The sequence below is a fragment of the Seriola lalandi genome, unplaced genomic scaffold (assembly GCF_002814215.2).
Source record: "Seriola lalandi dorsalis isolate HSWRI2012SDOR001 ecotype SW California unplaced genomic scaffold, Sedor1 jcf7180002054672, whole genome shotgun sequence".
NCBI lineage: Eukaryota > Metazoa > Chordata > Actinopteri > Carangiformes > Carangidae > Seriola > Seriola lalandi.
In genome coordinates, this window is record NW_019525225.1 from 663,375 (window position 1) to 683,498 (window position 20,124).

Genomic DNA, 20,124 nt, shown 5'->3' on the forward strand with positions numbered 1-20,124 from the left:
TCGGTGACTGCACGTGCTTTGTTTATATTGGACTGTAACTCATCCATGGGTCAAAGATTAACACGGAGCGTTAACGCCATGCAAAGCGTGTGTTTGTGTCATTCACAGTCAGTTTCGAGAACACGTTTTCACCATTTGGCTGAACGTGTTCCACCGGAATAAAAATGTCACTTTTAATTTAAAAGTAACGAGACGTCTTTGACCTTCTCTCTGTGCGGCGTCTCCCTGTCTCCGTTTTCCTTTTCAAAGTCGTGCCTTTCTTCTCACCCTCTAGAGATTTTATAGAAAGAGATGGCTGACCCTTTCCCTTTCTGTTCTGTCTCTTTCTGAATACACTGTTTGGGAACAGAGAATGTTGTGACTTTGGTGTTATAGCCATTTACTCTCTGTTATCTGATCAGTCATGGCTGCATTCAAGGGAACCTCAGCACGGACGGCTCCTCTGAACCGACGCTCACCAGTACTTCTAATTAGATTTTTTTTTTTTTTTTTTTTTTAAATCTTCCCGCCCTCGCTGGGTTTCAAACTGCATCTGTTTGTACGAAATAATAAAATAGTCATGTCTCAAGGTACTCTGTGTGCGTTCTGCTGAGATTAAGGCAATCAGATGTATAAAAGACATCTATCTCTCTCTCTCTCTCTCTCTCTCTCTCTCTCTCTCTGTCTCACACAAACAGTAAACAAACAAGAAGCAAAACAGACAGAGGTGTATTGCCCATTTGTTGCGAAAACAAATCAAACTTTGATGCTGACAAGTGCAGCCTCGTTTTCCGTCTCTGTTTCCATATTCACAGAGAGACGCAGGCTAAGGCTAAATGAGCAAAAAAAAAAAAAAAAAATATGGTTGCACAATCAGTAAGTAGTAGTAGTTACTGTGGAATACAAAATCAGCTACCACCCTTTGATGTCGACAACAACGCCATCCTCTATGAACACATCCAGGACTGTCTGCACTAATGCTCCCTAATGGATGTCGGGCAGCTGCAGCACCTTTGCAGACAAATAGTGAAGGATACATTCCTCCCCTCTCCTCTCTGTCGATATCAGCCTTTCACTGGGCACGGAGCGAGAGAATATAGGTTGCAGTGCCGGGGAGAAATAAAGATGGGGGAAAATTGGAGGTGGACTCTACTTTGTTGTACATTTAACAGAAAAATCTTCTTTAAAAAAGAAAAAATGTGTCACGTGCACGTTCCCGTCCTTTCTTAATGTATTCTTGTGTTGTATTGTGTAGTGTCCAAAAATTGCAAAAATTGTGCACAAATTGCAAAGTAAAAGTAGACTAATAAGGTATTAAACTATCATAACTCGAAGAACTTTAAGACAAAAGTCAGAGTCTGAATGGAGAAAATAATCAAAGACGAAACGATCCTGGCAACACAGTCATTTGTCACCTCCCCGTCCAGTTGGTCTAACCATTGATGTGGGACTTTTGTTCATTTAAAGATGAATTTTGGTTCAGTATTCTTGACTGTATTATAGGATCCTTACCAGTTATATTCTGATTTCATGCTTATATATAACACCTTTCATGTTTCTAAATCCAGTCTGAATCCACCCTTCCAGGGGGATCAGGATGATCCTGCTTTTTGGCACCTAAACTATCCTGATATCCGCCTGTGAGCACCGAAAAAATGCAGAAACACTACTTTGAGCACGACTGTGTACTGAATCCAGATTCTAATCGGAATGAACACGAGCTTCAGATCCATTAAAACTGCTCGATAAAGCCCAGTCCAACCATGACACTAAATTTTACTGTAAAGTCCACACAAATGTTAATATGACACACAAACTCATCCCCCGTCAGCTCGACTTAATTGTTTGTATGTGAAGTTAATATAGCCTAATTAGTTCAAGACCAATTAACAACACATGTTCTACGTTGTTTGATAGTATTTCTTTGTTTATCTTAAAATCTTTGAGCAAAAATACAACAATACGACTTTAACGTTTAACGTTAAAATGGCATATGTTGTTAAAGGGATGGACGGCACGGCGGTACAGTGGTGAGCACTGTCACCTCACAGCGAGAAGGTTCTGGGTTCAGACCTTTCTGTGTGGAGTTTGCAGGTTCAGGTCAGCTGGCAACTCTAAAGCGCCCATGGGTGTGAATGTGAGTATGACTGGTTGTCTTTATGTCAGCCCTGTGATGGACTGGCGACCTGTCCAGGGTGTACCCCTGCCCCTCGCCCAGTGTCAGCTGGGATTGGCTCCAGCCTCCCCACCCCCAACCCTATAAGGATAAGCAGTATAGCTAATGGATGGATGGATTTTTGACACGGGCTTGTGTGAGGTAGTCACATAAAGTCGGTACATTACCTGCAGTAGATTCTAATCAGAACGCTCCCAGTCAGGCAGAGCTCGTTATAAAAGTGAATACAATGTCATCGCGAGTTCAGTTAACTTGCTTACGTAAGAGCAACAAGCCAGATTGTTCCATATACTTCAATCTCTCCCTCAAAGTCCCTCAATGGGCTATTGACAAGAGGGGAAGAAGAAAGCAGAGTTGCATCACCACAGCTTGTGAGCCGGCAACATTAAATGTATTTTCCGACATTTGCCTCCTCATACTTCCTTGCCCAAAGCAAATAAGACAACAGCTGAAATTGAAGCATTGTTTGACTTGTACACTTTCACAGGTTAGTGTGGAGCTGCCTGAGTCGACAGAATGAGGTCTAGGTGGGAGGAAGGAGAGAAACTGAGAGACTGACAGAGAGAAAGAAAGAAAAAAAACAGAACAATATACAGAGGCAAAAAAAATAATCTTGTCTTTGTCTCGAATCATTCCAAATAGTCTCCTCTTTGTATTTTATTCTTTGGTGAGATGTTTTATAAATTCTGCATGAGACATAACAACTATCTTTTCAGGACAGGTCTCACCATTAGCTGAACTGGCAGTGCGTTAGACTAAAACTAATTTGGTGGTCTTGCATTGATGGCCATGTGTACTCATACACGCACACGCACACACGTAGAAACAGGAATGTTCTGTCACCTGTGCCAAGCTTAAAGATATGTCATGTGCTCATATCAACATGTCACGCCCGCTCAGGCTCAGTACACAGCATGAAGGGATAACCGGTGTTGTGAAGGACGGGAAGGGACAGAACAAATGCAATAATAAATGAGAGCGAGCAGCTGTCGTTTAGCCAAACTGATTACACCTCAACCGCCAGTTACTGTAGGTGTTTATCCCGAAACCGGCAAAGCAAAGCGACCCGTCCCTTTGGCAAACCAAATGACATGAGATAGTGTGCTCACTGACATTCTTCTCTACATTTGTCAGCTCTGTGATCATCGCAGCATACACAGAAGCTGTAAAGAGAACGCAGCCCATGCGCCTCCTTTCAGAGTCCCTTCCAGAGCTATTGACGTTTACCAGTGACTGACAAATTACAGCCATAAGCGAGTAAAAACACAACTAATACTGTAGCAGTTGGTATTGATTTCATCAGTCAAAAGACTCAGAATCTGGCAAAACAAGTTACATTTTAAAAGGTGATAATGTCTGTGCCATCCTCTGAAAAGCTCTTTCCAAAGTTAATTGACTGTTGCTGTGTATTACGTCCCCGGTAAATAACACATTTTATATTTTTTGTCGCACTCTGTCAGGGAAGGTTGAGGTATTTGGGAAAGAAAACATGACTCTCTTTTTTCTTTTTTTTTTAATGACGGCTTAAAGCTTTAGGCTGTTGAAACACAGTTTCAGTACTTTAGATACCTTGGGTATCATTTCTCACCAGCCAGCCACTCTTTAAAGTACTCTACAAACAGACTGTCTAATGGCCTTTACTCTTCAAATTTGTGAAGAGGTTACAAAAGCAGGGTGCTCTACTTTTTGTATGATTTGTCACAATTACCATAAGACAAGAATTTTTCTTTCATGTGCGGGCACATGAAAGAAAAAATATGAATACCTGTACACAAACAATCGTGCCTCTTCTCTGCTGAATCCCATCATGCACAGTCACATTTACACATACGCACACACATACACGCACTGTACTCAAGCGAGGTTTGCTCCAAGTCACTTTGATGGAGAGAGAAAGCAAAGTAGCCTTGGCTGCTCATATTAAATAAGGTTTGTAGGAAGGTGTTGTACTCGTGAAAAGAAGGATTGAATAAATCTGTTGAGCAGCCAAGGCCACAGAAACAGAAAGAATTCAATTTTTTCTTTCTTTCTTTCTTTCTTTTTCTTTTTTTTTGCACACTCAACAATCCACATGTTCTGTTACCAACCAGACTTTTGTGCAGTTTTATATAGCGTCATGCACACCTTGGACAAAACAGGCAAGAATCATGTCACTTTTAAAGGTGTCACCGCAGTCTGAAACCTCAGTGCCTGCTCCCACTGTATCATAGATATTAAGTATGAAGTGTAGTTTGAAGACCGTGTAGTGTCTTTCGACTGGCTGTCCAATTTCAGCAAATCCATTTCAAGTCTCGCATCTTGCCAAACTCTCATTAGGCCTCTTTCTCAGCCTGTTATTGCATTATTGATTTCCATTCCTGTTATGTCTTTTGGAAGATTACATTTTCATATAAGTAAAGTGTCTGCGAGGGCTTCCAGCTGAGGAGGCTGTATATGGTAAACTGTAGAGGTGCACTGTTGAATGCATTTTCAGATTCAGCTGAAAGTTCAGTTTTAAGGTCACTTTTTCATGTGATTTTCTGATTGCATTTAAATCTGTCCGTACATACATTATTTACACTACACAGCTTGGTTTGCAGAGCACAGGGCAGCACTGTTTTTATTTGACAGTATAGAAAACAACAATAACACTGACACATGTACCGCCAGCTTTAGCGTTTCAAACTTAATTAGGAATGTTGCATATCCTTGTGTACCAGTAGGTGTGGTTATAGCAGTTAAATTAACACATTTGTAAATAATGCCAAAAGCTGAATTGGCTATTTTTGGAGGCAAGATTTCTGTTTTGTTTTTTTTTTCCTGGCATGCTTGTACTGATACAGTTGGATAAGAATATGTGTGTGGTTAAGGTGGCCACTCTGCTGCGGTTTTGTTAACAATATGCACATGTTTAGCATCGTATAATGGGGGGGGGGGACGGGGGACGACGACACACACGACTGATCTCTCTTTTACTTTGCCGTTTCATGCTGCTGTGATCTCGCATTTGTAAAACTCTCAGCATGCCTCTGCTACTCTGTCGCTCTTTCTTTCTCTCTGTTTACTTGACTGTCTGTGTGTGTATATGTGTGTGTGTGTGTGTGTGTGTGTGTTTGTGTCTCCAATAGACATAACAGAATGGACTCCAAGCTCGACACAGTTTTCTGCTTTACCATTATGTAAAATACAGAGGATGAACTATTAATACAATACAGAAATATTATATGAACTAGTTTTATCAAGCGCAGGAGGAAGAGAGTTCACCATGTTAAAACTGTGTATGAAAATATGATCGTGTGGCAGGAGCTGAAGTGTGTCTCCCAGCAACACTGCTGAAGAGGGCCCCCGTCACTTTGGTTTGCTGATATTTTAACGATCTGTTTACTAACCCTCTGTCTGTCTCTGTCCAGCTTTAAGGGACAACAGGATCGAGCTGGTGCGCGCGTCGTGGTCGGAGCTGACCATCAGCATCAGTGATGTCTCGCTGTCTGATGAAGGAATGTACACCTGTTCTCTCTTCACCATGCCCGTGAGAACGGCCAAAGCCTACCTGACTGTTCTAGGTAAGTGCAGCGGATACACAGTTACATGACGTCGGTCTGTCTGCTCGACCATCTTTACTTTGAACAGCGTCCGGACAAAAAAACGTTTTTGGGTGGCCGAGGAAGCGCTGTACTCCTCGGACTGACTAGTGAACGCTCCAAGGAGAAGCTCTTCTTCTCTGTGTCTTAGGATATGACCGATGTTAAAATATATTCCATGTGGAAGCTTTAGATTTTAAAACAATAAAGCATCACCATTATCATTATCGACAGAAGAGCCCAAAAATAAATGGAGAACATTAGCGATGGCTGGAGGTCATTGGTCAAGAGAAAGGTTTGTAGTATTTTTCACATGGGTGAATTTCAAAATATTATTATCATAATAAGAACTCCATGCATTCATGCTTTTCTGAATGGTATGGCTTTGTTGTGTTTTTTGGGGTTTTTTTTGCCTTGAAGACAAACACATTTAGTTGTAGTTAGAAAAAGCCTGTTGCGCGTGTCTACATCTGCAGACAAATGAAAACCAGTTAGGCCCTTTCTCCCTCTCTTCCTAGTAATGTTTGTGTTGTGATCATAGCCCCACAGAAAACATTGTCTCATTTCCTGCCACAGGCCTTATTATCTTGCCAATTAGTTTTTGCTAATGTTAATAGATGTGCTCGTGCACTCCAGAACCATTAGCTGGCTCTCTGTGTTAACAAGCATTCTGAGAATTAGAGACATTAAAGGCTACTGCTCAATAAGGATATGGAGAAAATTATTTTTGCAATACTGAACAATAGTTAATGGTGCAAGCCAGGAAACGGAGGGAGATTTAATAAACACACAAAATAGCCAGGGAATGGCCTGTTTTAGGACACAGAGTGCTGGGAGTGAAAATATTGAAAATCATGTGGACAAAATACCAAACTCCAACCAAATGAACCTGCAATTAAACGAGCTTCACAATCAAATTCTCTCAAAAATATTCTTGGTGAATGAATATAAACATCTGCTTATCTATTACCACAAATAGAATTTTTAAAACATAATAAATCCACTAATAAGTAAAGCACTAACATTATTCAAATATGAACCGTACATATATTTATGATGTTTATAAAATCAGAATCATCACCGCATTATAAACATCAACAAGAAAAAGAGCCTTTCGGCATGTTAGGTAGTTATTTGGTCATTAAACAAAGTTTTGGAGAAATAAAAATTTTGACCCGATTTAAAAGTTCCTCGGTCACGAAAATGAATACAGTTCATCCTGAGGGGAACATGGATGTGTGTAACAAATTTCACGGCAATTCATCCGTTAGTTGTCGAGAGCAAAGTGGTGGATCGACCGACAGACCGACATTGCTGTCCCTGTGCCGCGAGCTCGGCTAAGAATGCACCGCACAAAAGTTCAGCTATTAGTAACTGACTTTGATATAAGCTCTGAATAAATTCTCACAATGACTACAGGAATTATCAATCCTGAGATCTAGTTTTCTTCTTTTGTTTTTTTTTTCTTCACCAAGCATCGGAAATCTAGCTCTCATTTCTTTTTCATGTCTTGAAAGCGCTTTTGGTCATGCTTAAACAGCACACACAAACACACCACAGCACACAGAAATCCATGTTGCACAAATGAGAAGAGAAACACACTCACACACACACACACATGCACGCACACATACACAATACTCTACACTCACACACACATACACACTCAGTCGCACACAAACAGAGAGACGGATTAAAGCTTTGCAGCCTCTAGCCACCCAAGAGGAACTTAACTGTATAAGAAGAACATTGTATTTGATCTGCTCTCTTTCAGTCTGGGAGAAAAAAGCCTCATACACTTTTCCGAGTCAAGCCACACTCACTCATTCACATTCTTACACGCACACCACAATACTTAGTTAGATATTGCGACACTTGCAATTTACACACTGGAAAACGATGGATTGAAAACTCAAAATGACACGTACAGCATTTAGTTAGATGAGGAGGAGTAGATCTGCACTGCACACCGCTGCTGAATGTACCGAGCAGCGGCTATTGTCATGGTGGTGTATGCAGTTTGTTTCTCACAAAAAGGACAGAAAACAGGAGGACCTTTAACTCTGGTAATAAACCTTTCAGGAGGTGGTGAGACCGACAAGGCCAGAGTCAGTCAATGGCATTGACTGACAGACCTTTCATTCACTCAGCCTGAGGCCGACTTACTGCTCATTGACATTAGAAAGGCACACACTACACACTTAAAACAGTGGCTTGTCGCATTTTTCTGTACAACCATGTGGCCCTCTCTGTGTCATAACCCCTTTGCTTATCCATATGTACACACACATGCACAAATGAAAAAACGCACACCTTTTCTTTCGTCATAGGGACTATTTCTTTAGGAACACTACCCAGAGAAACCACCACAAACGAAACTCGACTCACCCTCTTGTGTTTGAGTAGTAGTCACAGACATACTGTATGTCTCACAGCCTGCATGGATAAATACAACCATGCGCTATGTGAGAAAACGTGGTTCTTTGTAATTCATGTGGACCGACCCTTAACGAAGGGGACGGCCCAGTGGTGTGACAGACCATCCAAAAACGAGAAACCTCCCTGATGTGTTCTCGAGCAGGACACCGCTCGTTGATGCTGCTCTGCAGTCTGCTCTCTAATCTCTCTGCAGGAGGCCGAGCCGGAGGGGAAATTTCCAGTACGGCATGATAATATTATTGCTGCATAATGACAAACCGCTGTGTGTCAATTAGTTCCATCTCTGTGATTTTCACTCCATCCTATAGGCGTGCCAGAGAAGCCAGAGATCGATGGCTTGACGAAGCCTGCCTTGGAGGGCGACCAGATCACTCTGACCTGCATCACTCAGGGCAGCAAGCCCGCCGCTGACCTGCGCTGGTTCAGGAACGAAAAGGAGGTCAAAGGTATGCAACATCTGCATCTGCATTTAGACCTACATCTGTGTGATTATGTCATACAAGCATGTCATGGGATTCAGAATAAGAAACCATGGTGAGGTTCATCCAATGATGTGGATGGATCGAACCCATTGGAACCGGTTCCAACGGGTTCGATCCATCCACATCATTTGCCTTTATGCTTAACGATTCCCTTATCGATGCCTTCCACTTAGTTCCGCGTGCCTTGAGAAACAATGACCTTTTTTTTTTTTTTTTTTTTTTTTTTTTTTTTTTTAAATGAATACAAGGCAGACCTAAAGAGGCAGACAGCACCAACCCCCACCCCACCCCCACCCCCCTTGATGGATTGAACAACAACAGAGCAGTTATTTATCTTGTTCAGTGTTATTGTTGACACTGGAAGCCTGTATAGGCCTACTTTTTTCAACACAGAAAATCCACAGGAATCGATAAGGGAACCGATAAAGAATCAATAAAGAATCGGATTGATAAGCAGAATCTATAATTGCACTGGTTTCAATAAAATCTTATCGACTCCCATCCCTAATGGTGAAACTTTTGTAGAGGAAATTATGATAACAAGCACAGTTATTTTTTTCCCATAACCAGGAGTGAGAGTTCTTGCTTTTCCTCTCGGGAAATGGGCTGATTGTTGGGATTCTTTTTGACATTGTCAAGTTGTGCAGTTTTCATCACTTGCATTTTATATTTGAAGACACGATGAATCTATTTTTAGAAACTAAATCAAAAATCATCCTCATTAATTGGACTAAACATTTCTTATTGTTTGCATTTTCGCAATGAAGCTATTTAGTGATAGTTTTAAGCTTTAAGCTAAACCATATCATGCATGTTGTTACAGTACATCTACTGATTTAATGATATTTCTAATATCAAGCTATTTTCCATTTGTAACAAACAACTAAATTAGGCCCATCTCCATCTCCAAATTATTGTCCAATTGCCAAAACCATATTGGTTATCTCATTTCAGGGTGGCTCTAACCACCTCCCCGTGCTTTGTAATCAAGCACAAATATACCAGAAAATACAAATTAGTTTTTTTGAAATACTTTCAATATGCTCAGCAAGTCCTTTGTCATAAAAGTGGCGGGAACCTGTTCCGAACAAGTTGTTTCTAATAGAGCAGATTCGGCATGTGTCCTCTGGCCTGAGACCGATATATTAACCTCCCTTGTTATCAGAGGGCCGTTCTAAATCACACTGACTGGACTCCACACCTCATTTCCACCCTGCTCCTGCTCTGCTCTACTTGATGAGCCATCCACTTTGTAATTGTTTGAAAAGGACAGGAAGAGAGAGAGCGACAGACAGAAAGGATGTGAGAGAATATTGAACAAAAGAGAGCTAGGGACACGAAATGATGAAATTATGTTTTTTTGAGGAAGAGAGAAACAGATGCGGTTCTGTATCAAATGAAACGCAGAACCCAGTGGGATAGGACTGTCACAGATCTTTAGCACAGTTGCAGAACTTTTACCAAGGTTTCTGTGTTGTTTCACAAAGCAGATTAAAGTCAAATAACAAAAATGCAAATCACCCTTTTCTAATTTAAATGACTGCAAGTGTCTGAAAATCACAGGTTTACTTTTTTTTTTTTTTTTTTTTAACTGCCAAAGAAAAAAAACAATGCAAATGATTGGAAAGAAACTGTCAAAATCTCAAAATCTTTGTATAACCCAACAGATCACTGAAACTCAGTAATGAGAATAACAAGCAGCCAGGTGTTGCACATCCTAAATGCCCAATTAAATGTAGTAAAGAGGAGCGTTTGAGAAGCGCAAAACACAGACACTTCACAGACTTCATTTCCCTGCTTATACAAAACATTAATAAAGCACAAAAATAATTTTTGCCAAAGCATGCGTGATTTTCGTTTTATATCTCTGCATATTAATGCTTTTCATTCTGCTGTCAGTTTTTCTTTTTTTTCTTTTTTTTTGGCTTCTCCAGTATCACTGACAACAGTCACTATTTATTCTTACATTCATGTACGACGTATTTTTACAACATTTTTATGCACAGTATTTTAAATGACTGTTGTTATACTGTTTCAACGACAAGGCAACTACCTTATCTATCACCTGGGAGCTGGGAGGGGTTATTTTCACCAATCAGCACTGTACCAGCATGTTAACTGCAAGGAGTCTTCCTATCCTTATGTTCATTAACCCCAACAAAACCTCACCTTTTTCTGTTTGCGTTCATTAAAACGAAGCGCAACTCGTTACTCGCGTTAATCTCTATATCCATGATCTCATTTGGATTTCCTGTAAACAATAATCCTTTGACTCTCTCACTTATTAAATGCTAAGTTTGTTAGCATCTCCAAGTCACATATTGTTTTTGTACAACTAATCACCACATTTTTGTATTATAGTAGTTTGTCACTCCAGTTAATATTTCCTCCTGTTTCCCTTCTGAAGAACATGAAGCGCATAGAAACAGAATATACACTAATTAGCAGAGTATTTTTCCTTACAGGCTTACTGTGTCTCTACGGGTGATTACTGCGTCTCCCAGTGGCCCACGACTGCGAGAAGAGCTTCCTGTAAGGCAAAATGGAAGCTTAGCCAGGACATTATGTTCTTTTAATTTACCACAGAGTGCGAACAGGTAGTCAGAGATATCCTTGGTGGCTTGAAGTGGAGGTAGTCTCAAGAGGATACGCTTTCTCATTAAGGTCAGATGCTATAATTCTCTCCTCAACTTGGCACGCGACTATCTTTAATTTGGGCCTTGTACAATTTTCTATCAGTATATTATTCACCGTGACAAGGTTGTAGTTTTTAACCCGGAAGCGACAGGAATTGTGTGTTCAGGCTTGCCCTTCTGTGAAACTGTATTCTGTACTGCATATGTCTTACAACACTTGACATTGTTGAAACTAACAATATAGGCGGGAGTTTATTATGCAATGATCTATTCAAAGAAAGGAAAAGCATCAGTATTATTTCGCCATTTTTCTCTTTTAAAAGAAATTCTTGGTAACATTGTCCCAGAACAGAAAGCCAAACCTGGAGACTTTATACAAATGTCAGATTAAAAGATTCTTGTCAGATCTGCTATTGGACTCGTCAAGAATGTCAATCGGAGCTGATGTTTCACGCCTCACTGAATTCACTGAAAAGCTCTCTTGGCGTCTGCCATTACGCTCCTCTCTATGCGATCTTAAGCCCAGACAGCTCAGCCTGCTATCTCACATTAGGGTTTTCCCAGGGTCCAGATAAGCAAGCAGATATGCACCAAATCGGTGATGGTTTTCCACACAGTTTTAAGCAGATATCATGGTTATCTTTTTATTTAATTAACTGTAGCTGGGAGATGATATTGAATCTATGTCATCATATTTATTCAGATTTCCTCAGAACATCCTATAGAGTAAAAAAAAAAAAAAAATGTTAATGTTAATCTGACGCGCTGACACTGGACAGAGTGAAGACATAGTCCAAATCTGATTTTTAACACCACATCTAATCAAACTGAATCCATTAACATGTTCTTCCCTTGGTGGCAGTACACTTCTCAGTGTGATATTTTTGTGAGGCATTATTCATGTTGAGTTCAGGAACTCAGGAGATTATGATTGACACAAACAGTTTCACACTTTTAGTTCGACATTGTCGCACCATAAATGCATCTCTGCCACTAATTGTTCCACTTTTATTGTGGAAATAAGAAGGCGTGAAACATTGTCTGGATAGTCAGTCTGACTTGTTACATATGATACAGATAGAGAGTTTGTGTGTTTGTGTGTGTGTGTGTGTGTGTGTGTGTGTCGCATTTAAATGAGGAACAACAACAATCAACCCAGCAAGCGACTCACCGGCAGTCTGACTTTCTTTTCCACATTTAAAACTGACTAAATAAATAAACACGGACGCAAACGAACACAAAGGGCAACACATGTTAATACACAATGTATATATGCATGTGAAGGTGTATGTAAGCGCAGTTGAAGTGTTCATCATCCTGACAGGATCAGGGTGTGTTCAATGTGAAAAGCCATCTGATTGTGGGCAACCATGCTGGGAATAAATGACAATTGTGACATATTGGTGTGGGATCTCGGGGAATAGAGAAGATTATATTACCGGCAGAGCCACTGGAGCAGTCCATCACCCATGCGCATGCAGCTAACAGACACCCTATGCTAAGTGTGTGCATGTGTGTATCTGTGTATATGTTTGTGTGTGAGCAAAACAGACAGATGGAGCAGACAGCCTGCATGTAAGGACATAAGCTTGTGTGTGTGGAACGGAATCCAATATTCTTATTTCTCAGTCTCTTTGTCCCTCAGATCCCCTCAGTCCCCACCCAGTAATGATATATTTCTATCTCAGTTACACACCACAACCCAGAGAGACCTCTGCCAATATCACCACATGTAGCACTTGTTTACACACCACTGAACCAGAGGGAGCTGTGTGGAGACCAAGCAAGGCAGAGATGAAATGAATATTTATTTCAAATAAGGGTGGGGATGTTCGCTATCGGACTCGTATTATCATACTCTCTGACCTAAACTGTAGAGGTTATTGCTTCATCATGTTATACGATAGCTCTATTCCAAAGGGGCTTAAGGGAAAAAAAAAAAATACACACACACACACACACACACACACAGATATTTAATTCAGATTCGCTTGCGGTCACATCCCTGTCCTATTGTCAAACATGTTAGTCAAGGACAAGGAACTATTACTGCGCACGTACCTGGCACTATTTTAGGTCGCTGTCTGCTGACTTTTCAATACGCTATAACTCAAGTCTGCCCATTCACTGAAGAGTTTAACAGTGACTGAACAACCTTTTTGAAATAGTGCTGACTAATTCTTCATTCATGGGTAATTGTCCTTGACTGCTGCGAGTGAGAACGGAATAAGGTGGCCATCATTATTCCAAGGTTTTCTCCGGAAAGAGCAATTGAGGAAAGCGAAGAGGCAATAGCTCCTAGAGCTCATTTCGAAGAGGACGAGGCTAACGGTGATGACACTGCTGGTGGCTCTGTGGACACTAAAATAACGATTAAGTTCAGGAATGTAAAGCAGTTTTCTAGTTAAAAACGAAAAATACGTTCTCAGTCTTTTCAGCGGCGCGACACAACCTTGCACACTACTTAAAGTCTGTGTTGGGACCACAGTTATACTATCCACCTCCCTGGGATGGAGTGGATCAATGACCATTAAAGATGTAATTTCAAGATGGCTCCTGCAAGTCATAGTGGCATGAATAAAAGATGCTCAAGTCACATGCACACACACACACACACACACACACACACACACACACACACACATATATACATGCATATTCACCCTCTCTATCCTGTAGGCCTGGACATGAGAAGCACAAATGCAAAAGTACTTGCATGCATGCACGTACGTGTGCAAGCACTTGGCTGAAATGAGTGAAATGAGATCTGTGGGAATCTGTTGGATAGTACTGTATATGGTATGGTTTGATATATGATGCTGTGATTTGATATATTAATTAACATCATAGCACTGGGCGGCTCAGCACTGCATCACAGTTTTAAGTTAAATCTCTCAGTTTTTGCTCGACTCTTCAACCACAGGATGGTTAGAATCAAGAGTAGAAATATCTTGAGAGCAAATATTTCACACTGCACCTGATACTTTCTGTCTTTCTTTCTTCCTTTAAAGTTCTATCCCCTTGGTTAGATATCCCCATATAGAAATGTATCTGACTCATCCTCAGCCTCTGATAGCTTAAGAGTGTGTGATCAGGTTAAAAGACTTAGACTTAGAGCAGTGTGGTGAAAAATAAAGAGGAGATCAGATTGCTACACCCACTGTCTATGCCCATTAAGAGCAACATCCTGGAGGTGGAGCACCTGTCCTGCTGTAAATGCCAAGGCACCGAGACCAGACCAGACCTCTCCTTTTCGGAGCGGAAAACCTTCTTCGTGAATCCACAATAGACATTTTTCTTCTTCTGAGCCGTGAATGCTCAGAGAATTTCGTGTCAGAAAGGACATTATGATACAGGTCTGCCTGGCACTGATAGAAAGTCTCCTAACATTTAGAAGTTGTTCCCCCGGTCGTAGCCATGCGTCAGTCCAGTTGGTAAGACAGGTCAGACAAGTTAGGATGCCTACAGGCTGCCAACAGGTCCCAGCTCCCTGAACACTGCACAGTAGCCAGAATAAGTGAAAAGTTAGCGGAGGGCACGATATATCATCTCCACACCTCACTGGAGCTGGAGCCTGCTGTGTATTAGTGTTCCTGTTTTAAAGTTTAGTCATACTTATTGCTATGCAGCTCATCTGACAGGCAAAAGAAAGCATGCAGATTAGGTACTCATCAGGCAACATATCCTTTTCTGTTTGCATCGTGAATTTTATTGTATTTAAATGAGTGTTTTGTACTGCTATATATTTTGATTATCCTCACCCTAACCCACAGGCGAATTTGCATTGTTCTTGCCTGAGCAAATTGTTTTAAATCTCAGATGGCATGCAGTTCAGGGTGTGTTGAGTCAGCCCTCGGACCCCTGCTGCCAGGATTAGTCAGCTCTGTCGCTGTTGTTGATGCTTCCTTCCCCGCCCCAGCAGTCCTCCTCTGTCTCTCTTGTCGATCCCTCCATCTTTTCACGGGTTGTCCCTCTCTCCTGTGAAATGGCATAAAAGGGTCAGATTCTCACATTTTTCACGCCTGTCATTTCCATTTCTAATCCTCCAAGGCACTGTCTTGGCTCGCACCAACGATGCAGAGCCCTGAGCACCCACCCACCCACAGAACAGTGTACTGCAGTTGCAGCCAAATACTGGCAGGCTTTTTTGTTAAGGAAAAGCACCACAGGTGAATATGGAAGGATGGTGTCCATTTCTCCTATTTAAAAAAGAGATAAACATGCAGATGGTGTAAGAGAACTTTTTTTGTACATGTTTTTAAGTAAATCATGTAGATAGTTTAAAAATGTACTGATTTATAACCTGGTAAATCTGCAAACTGTCAGTTTATAGCTATTTAGCCATTTTTAAGTGAGTCAGTTGACTGATTCTGAGCTTGTAATTAAAACAAACCACAGAAAATAAGTTGTTCCTGTTTGTGTTTCCCTGCTAGTTCTAACATCCAACGTGAGTAAGGACTTACGTATGCAACAAAGAAAAGCTCTGACTAGCTTTTTATATTTTCCTTCTCTTTCATTTGGCGGCTAGGTTTCTGATCAACTCAAAATCATCCCAGAAAATGCTGCATCGTAATGTAAAACATAAATTCTGACAATGAAGATTGATGCAGCAGTGAGACAGAAAAAAAAAATCTCTGCAACAGAGCCAAGTGATGAATAACTGTATAATGTGAGATGCACACAAATGGGGTTGCTGCTGGCTGCACTTCAAATTTAGATACTGTATAGTATTATGACAAGCCCCAGAGCTTAATGTTGAAGCATATTTAGCTTGCTTACTAGCTCATCATAGAGGATTTATGCATGTTTTTGATACTTAAATATAGAAACTCAAATCAATATCGGATAGTTATGTATGTATGAATGTGCTACATGTGAAGTAGTTGAATAATTAACAGTTGATATTTTATGACAGTGGTGTTAAGCTTCATAGAGAAGCTGAACAGAGAATGTAAGTGTAATACTCATTTCGGCCTCAAGGGGCTCTGAAAAAGATTTCAAAAACAAACACTTAACTCTTTTCTTTTTGTTGTTGTCTCTCAGGGCTTCCGTAGAGTTTTGATGGAAATACTGTAGAATTATTCAAATTCTTCTTCAGAGAACTTGACAACAAAGGCTGAGCCTCCTCACCAACTTTGCTCATTCAAGCCAATGAAGAAAACATTTAATTTTAGTCACAATCAGTTTAAAGTATTTCAAGGCTTCATGCAGTTCTTCATGCAATCATGTTGGTTATTTTTGCCCAACATGAAAACGCCACCATCATATGAAGTTACCAGTGGCAACAGTGTGTGTGCGTGCGTGCGTGTGCGTGTGTGGGCATGCACACATATGTGTAGTATGAGATTGACCAGATGAGTTTTTTGATTGACAAGAATGAGCTTTAATGGCAGCTCGATAACAGCCGTGCTTAGGTTGTGATACGATATTTATAGACGAGTTATACTCACTCTCACACACCAGCATGCACACACACACTTTCAACAGTGCAGAAGGCAGCAGAGTGGATGCATATTGACGCACTTTAACCGTGAGGTATTACTAGCTGTTAGACAACTGTTATTATGTTCTCAAAGTGGATCTTTGAAGACTTTGGACCAAATCAAGATATTAATAAAGTCAAACTTTGTATGAGCACACCAGCTACTGTAGTGCTCTTATCCTGAATCACACAAAGGCAATCAGAGTCCATTCAAATCACCATGAGGGAGGAATCTGAATCGACATTTAAATCACGCAGCAGAATTATATGGAAAGTGAGTTTCTTGTTCTCTCCCCAGTTGTTTGAGTGAGGACCTCTGAGACAGAAATATGATGAACTCACTTTGAGAAGTAATCTTGTGTTGTTTTTTTTTGCTGAAAGCCAACCTTGGCAGGAGTTTCAGTGCAGACAGAACATTAGGTTTGTTAATAAAGGGGCTTCGCTGAGTGCCTATTACATTGGTGGATGTCTTTAAATTCTGGTCTAGAACCAATAGTATGAGTACAATCAAACTGCACAGTGCAGCATGATTCATTCATTTTTTTCAAACAGTATAATATTTTGAGTTAAACTTTATTTTATTTTTTTTTTTTTTTTAAAGAAAACATTTATGGTAAGTTGTAATCATCCTTTCAAACTTGAGCTACGACAAAAACATTAAAAAAAATCAGAAACAGCTATGTGGTTTAAAAAAAAAAAAGAACACCAATATGACTCATCTCAGTACAATCAAATCAAGTGTTTGATTAAGGCGTCATAAATCGTAAATCTCCAAACTAACCTTAATAACAGAAGCATGAACAGGAGCAGAGAGAAAACTGAATAAAAGTGGGATTAAGAGGGAAGGGTGACTGTCCGTCTGTCCGGCTGCAGATAAAATGAGAACGTTTGACTGTTGAAGACACAAACAGGCAGGGAGGGGCTGTGTATGAATCACTGGCATAACCAATAGAGATGGTAGGTAGCAACTGCTAAAGCAAGCCAGAATATTAGAAATTCAATGTCCTCTCTCTCGCCGGCGCTCCACTCTTTTCCACTCTCCTTTGTCTCCTGCAATTTCTGTCTTTTTTTTTTTTTTGTAAAGAAATCCAGCCATTTTCGCTCTCTGCTGTTGTGTGGATGGATGCTACTAATGCTGCAGACCTGTCACTCATTCACCTCTGTGGGGGGAGGCGGGCTCATTGCCTCAGTTGGGGGAAAGTGACTGAGCGGAATGGTTGATTGGCAGAATGGAGAGGGAGAGGAGACAGTGGGGTGGGATGCTTAGAAAGTGGAGCAGTTGAGCAAAGAGGAGGGAAGGATATAGAGCGTAAACAGTCTCTTTAAAACGTACAAACAAGGGGCGGCCAGCGTGATAGAGAGACAGTACATACTCTGATACTTCTTGAAATTTGCTGTGATGAGAATACAGGAAAAAGAGAGGCATGGGTTTACAAAGCAGGGCGACACCTGAATGCAGAGATAAGCCTGGACAGCTGAATACAGTGTACGAGTGATTTCTTTTCTCTTTTGAAAAAAAAAAAAAAAAAACCTTGTGGGAGTGCGGATGAACAGGCTTGATGTGATTTTAAAATACTTGCTGCTGGCATGATGTTAGCCGACCAACCACCCCCAAAAGACCGGTTGAACAGATGTGATTGAAGAGAAGAATATGTTAAAAATACCTGCTTGGAGGCGGGTGTGTATAAACAGTTAAGTTGTAAAACAGCCAGTGGGTAAAAGCAAATCTGGCAGTGGTGAGTTGTGCAGGACCATTGGCTTAGATTTCTGCATCTGGCCTGTAAGAGGATGGTCATTTGTAATGCATGGCAAATACATAACAGCTTTTGCAGAGTTTAGGAGAACATTTATGTCTCCTGTGTAGGTTGAGGTTTCATCAGAAATTGGCAAACGTGTCATCTGTTACCTCAACACAGCCGCAGTTCTTAAAGTATTTAGGAATGAATTTGTGAAGGGCATTAAAGTTTCAAAGATTAAGTCATTCTTTCTTCCTCGACCACTAGGAACCTGAAGGAAAAGCGAGAGTTCATAGTATGTCCGTTCTGAGGCATGCAGAGAGAATCTCAGTCTAGCCCTGGATTGTCATTCTGTATTGTAATGAAACTTTGGTCATCTGGGTGGCGCAGAGGGCGGCCCTGACTTGGTACAGTGTGTCAGGCTCAAGGACAGTTGGATGGGGACAGGAGAAGTCGGTGGTGACCTCCCGGTTAGACGGGCCTCTCTCCCTTCGAGACATCACCGCTCGCAGGGCTGAAGATTTAATTCAAGCCCATAAGATTTCGAAGACACTAATGCGGTGTCACGAGGGCTGCTCATGACACTTTTATGAAACACATTTGGCTTATCTAAGGCCTGTACCATTGGTGAGGCAAAGGAAGCCAAAAGCGAAATGATGTGATCGAGGAGTTTGCCAAATTTCAGGGGCATCGGGCAGATAATTTGAGAAAGCCTGGTTGCAGGAGTTCTCCACTGCTTTGGCAGTGACTGGGGATGTTGATGGGCACAGAGAGGCGGATCAGCTGTTTGGTTTGGATTAGAAGGCAGGTGTTCCAGGGATAGCCCTGAGAGCAGATTGTACAGATGGAGATGACTGTGCATAATGATACTTTGCTACAAGGCTGATTAAAGTTATTGCCAAATGTGTGATTGGCCCTTGTAATGTTTTTGTCCCAGCGAGATGGTTGTCAGATAGGAGGATCGGAGGGAGAACTGAAGTGCGTGAAAGTGTTTGGTGGTATTTAGACGTCGTGTGAGAGTGGCGGCGAAGCCACAGGCAGAGATGGTAGGTGGTTAGAAACGCCCACAGTGTAAATTACACGCATTACGTCCAAAGAGTCCCAAAACATGGAGGTGAGCGAGCTGGCTTCTGTTAGAGCGCTGACCGGAGACGGCCAGGCAGATATACCAAAGCACCACCCAGGGAGACATGTGATGAAGACGCGTGCTGAGGTACACAGACAACAGAGGAATTTCACAAAGCAGTAATGGTGGGAAAAATATCCTCTTTAACAGTTGCAGTTCTCTGGTTTACTTCTTACCTGATGCGTCCACGGTTGCGATTCACAACCGAATCAGCTGGTTTCTTGGTGGTTGGATTTGGCGACTATGGCGTTAAAGTGCTTGTAATTTGAGGACAGTGGGTAAGAGTTGTGGGTGTGGTTTCAGTCTGTCTTCCACATGCAGTATTGGACTCTTTTTTTCTTTTCTTTTTTTTTGAATCAGTGCTCCTACAAGTGTTGATGCTCAGTAAGAGCTGAGCATCAATACTCAACTGTGGTAAATTTCAGAATTGTGCATTATAATGAAGGCATAAACAGTATCAGTGTAAAGATACTGTGAAATTTCCATTTAGGTGCTTGTTGGTTTGCAT

The 20,124-nt window shown here is 41.1% G+C and overlaps 1 protein-coding gene across 4 annotated transcripts in view; it reads left to right on the forward strand.

Moving 5' to 3' along the window:
• Nucleotides 1-20,124, forward strand: part of cadm2a (cell adhesion molecule 2a) — a 205,999-nt gene that overhangs the window by 160,497 nt on the left and 25,378 nt on the right. For all 4 annotated transcript variants that reach the window (XM_087178004.1, XM_087178005.1, XM_087178007.1 and 1 more), the window contains 2 exons: nt 5,545-5,697; nt 8,463-8,600. In XM_087178004.1, the coding sequence (XP_087034130.1) occupies nt 5,545-5,697; nt 8,463-8,600 (291 nt within the window). The remainder of the gene's footprint in view (nt 1-5,544; nt 5,698-8,462; nt 8,601-20,124) is intronic.